The 3,011-nt window shown below is 39.6% G+C and overlaps 1 protein-coding gene across 1 annotated transcript in view; it reads right to left on the reverse strand.

Moving 5' to 3' along the window:
- Positions 1-1,223: 1,223 nt before the first annotated feature.
- ZNF573 (zinc finger protein 573) overlaps positions 1,224-3,011 on the reverse strand; it is a 53,298-nt gene continuing 51,510 nt past the window's right edge. The window contains exon 5 of the mRNA XM_008594074.1: positions 1,224-2,979. Within this exon, the coding sequence (XP_008592296.1) occupies positions 1,407-2,979 (1,573 nt within the window). The 3' untranslated portion in view covers positions 1,224-1,406. The remainder of the gene's footprint in view (positions 2,980-3,011) is intronic.

Raw genomic sequence — 3,011 nt, forward strand, 5'->3', positions numbered from 1 at the left:
TGCGGTTTGGAGATAGTTTAAGCCTGGCTGATGGGGAGTAGATCCCAAGTTTCCCAGTTGACGAATCTGGATCTCTGAAGAATTGACCTGCATTAATACTTCTGCTGTGCTCAGAAAACTGGCTGGGGAGCCCATGGGAAGCTGGGAAGCACGGCCTCAACATTAACATGATTATTTCAGATAGGAAGCAGGTGGGTACTTCAGTCAACTATCCTCCCCACAGGAGGTGCTCTGTTCTCCATAGAACAGATAGAGGTAGTGTAGTTGGTTAGAGCATGGTATTATAACACCAAGGTCAAGAGTTTGGATACCTGTACTGGGCAGCCATCAGAGAAAAAACAACAACAACAAACAAACAACAACAAAAAAACACCTCTGTTAATACCTCAGAAAGATCTAATGTCACACATAACATAATCACCATTCAATGATATTTCTAGAAAATGGCCTGTCAGCAGCCTTCACAGAAGCCCAGGGGAGAGAAGAGTTGATTTGAGCAAGTGAGAGTAAATGAGCAAGTCAGTGTGAGCAACAGGAGAAAGTTATCCCAAAGAGTCGTTCATTAGAGGCAAGTGACTAGGTTCAGCCCACATTCAAAGGGAGGAGAACTAGGCTTCAATTTTGAAGGGTGGAGTTTCAAAGAATTTGTGAACACATTTTAAAAAACACCACCATTGGCACTCTGAGTACAAACTGTTTACATTCCTACCACACACAAAATACTCTCAAGAAGCCCCCACAGTCTCATCCATTTATAGCACCAACTCTCAGTCCAGGATTTCCTTATCTAAATCATTTCCTTATCTAAATCCCCCACAGTCTCATCCATTTATAGCACCAACTCTCAGTCCAGGATTTCCTTATCTAAATCAAGTCCACTGTGGATGAGGATGGTTTTCTCTTGGCACTCTCACTAAACCAGCAGCTGGTGTGAGAGAGCCACCTAGGGAGCAGATCCTTTAGCCCCAGTCAGGCCTTCAGATGACTGCAATGTCAAGAAAAACCCAATCCAGAAGCACTCAGCCAAGCTGCTCCTGAATTTCTGACCCTGTGAGAGACGTTTACTACTGTAGTAAGACATTAAAATTTGGGGTAATTTGTAACAGAGCCACTGATATCTAGTATGGTAGGCTTTTAGTCATCCACTTAATTAATAAATTGGGTAAAAAATTCCATGCCATGGATGTTGCAGGCATGAAGAAGTTGGGATTCCCATTTTTTTCTTAATTTTCCATTCAATAATCAGAATTTCCATTGAAACAGGGCTGACATTGAATGCTTTCTAATTCATAACTGCATTATAAATACCTGTGTGACTAATATTCAATAATTTCTCACCAATGTGAATTGTCTGCTGTTGAAAAAGTTTGGCCATGCCTAAAGGCATTCTCGCATTCCTTATGTTCTTAGACTTTTATACTCATATGAATTCCCTGATGTGCTTTAAGGGCTGAACCATATCTGAAGGACTTCCCACACTGCTTACACACATAGGGTTTCTCACCAGTATGAATTCTCTCATGTTGAACAAGGTTTGAAGCACGACTAAAGGCTTTCCCACATTCCTTACATTCATAAGGTTTTCCACCAGTGTGAATTTTCTGATGTTGCGTAAGGTATCCATACATTTTAAAGGCCTTCCCACATTCTTTACATTCATAAGGTTTTTTATCAGCATGAATACTCTGATGTGCAGTAAGGTGTGAACTACGTCTGAAAGCCTTCCCACAATCCTTACATTCAAAAGGTTTCTCATCAGTATGAATACTTTGATGTAGAGTAAGATTCCTATAGAAAGTAAAAGTTTTACTACATACTTTACATTCATAGGGTTTCACACCAGTATGAATTTTCTGATGTTGATTGAGATATCCATGCAAGCTAAAAGTCTTTCCACATTCCTTACATTCAAAGGGTTTCTCACCAGTATGAGTTTTCTGATGTTGAACAAGGTTTGAGCCAGTACTATAGACCTTCCCACATTCCTGACATTCAAAAAGTTTCTTGCCAGTATGAATACTTTGGTGTCGAGTAAGATTTCTATACAAAGTAAAGGTTTTCTTACACTCCTTACATTCAAAGCATTTCACACCAATATGAATTTTCTGATGTTGATTAAGGTATCCATACAAGCTAAAGGCCTTTCCACATTCCTTACATTCATAGGGTTTTTCACCAGTATGAGTTTTCTGATGTTGAACAAGTTTTGAACCAGTAGTATAGGCCTTCCCACACTGCCTACATTCATAAAGTTTCTCACCAGTATGAATATTCTGATGTCGAGTAAGATTTCTATATAAAGTAAAGGTTTTTTTACACTCCTTACATTCATATGGTTTCCCACCTTTATGAATTCTCTGATGCAGAATAAGGTATGAGGCAGTGGTGTAGCCCTTCCCACATTCTTTGCATTCATATGGCTTTTTACCAGTATGAACACTTCGATGTACACTAAGTTGATGACCTCTTCTAAAGGACTTTCCACATTTCTCACACACGTATGGTTTCTCACCAGTATGAATTTGCCCATGTTCAACAAGATTTGAGCGCCTACTAAAAGCCTTCCCACATTCCTCACATATATAGGGTTTTTCACCAGTATGAGTTCTCTGATGAATTCTAAGGTGTCCACCTTGACTAAAGGCCTTCCCACATTCCAGACATTCATAAGGCTTCCCACCAGTGTGAATTCTCTCGTGTTGAACAATGTGCGAGGCATAAATAAAGGCCTTCCCACATTCCCTACATTCATAGGTTTTCTCACCAGTATGAAATCTCTGATGTACAGTAAGTTGATAGCCACTTTTAAAGGTCTTCCCACATTCTCTACATTCATAGGGTTTCTCACCAGTATGAAATCTTTGATGTAGAGTAAGTTGATAGCCACTACGAAAGTTCTTCTGACATTTCTTACACTCATAGAGTTTCTCTCTGTTACTTATGTTCTCACGTCGTGTAGAAGATGCGTTTTTTTCATATGTGGGCATTTCTACATAGCTGATTATCTCATA

The sequence above is a fragment of the Galeopterus variegatus genome, unplaced genomic scaffold (assembly GCF_000696425.1).
Source record: "Galeopterus variegatus unplaced genomic scaffold, G_variegatus-3.0.2 Scaffold10092, whole genome shotgun sequence".
In the NCBI taxonomy this organism is placed as follows: domain Eukaryota; kingdom Metazoa; phylum Chordata; class Mammalia; order Dermoptera; family Cynocephalidae; genus Galeopterus; species Galeopterus variegatus.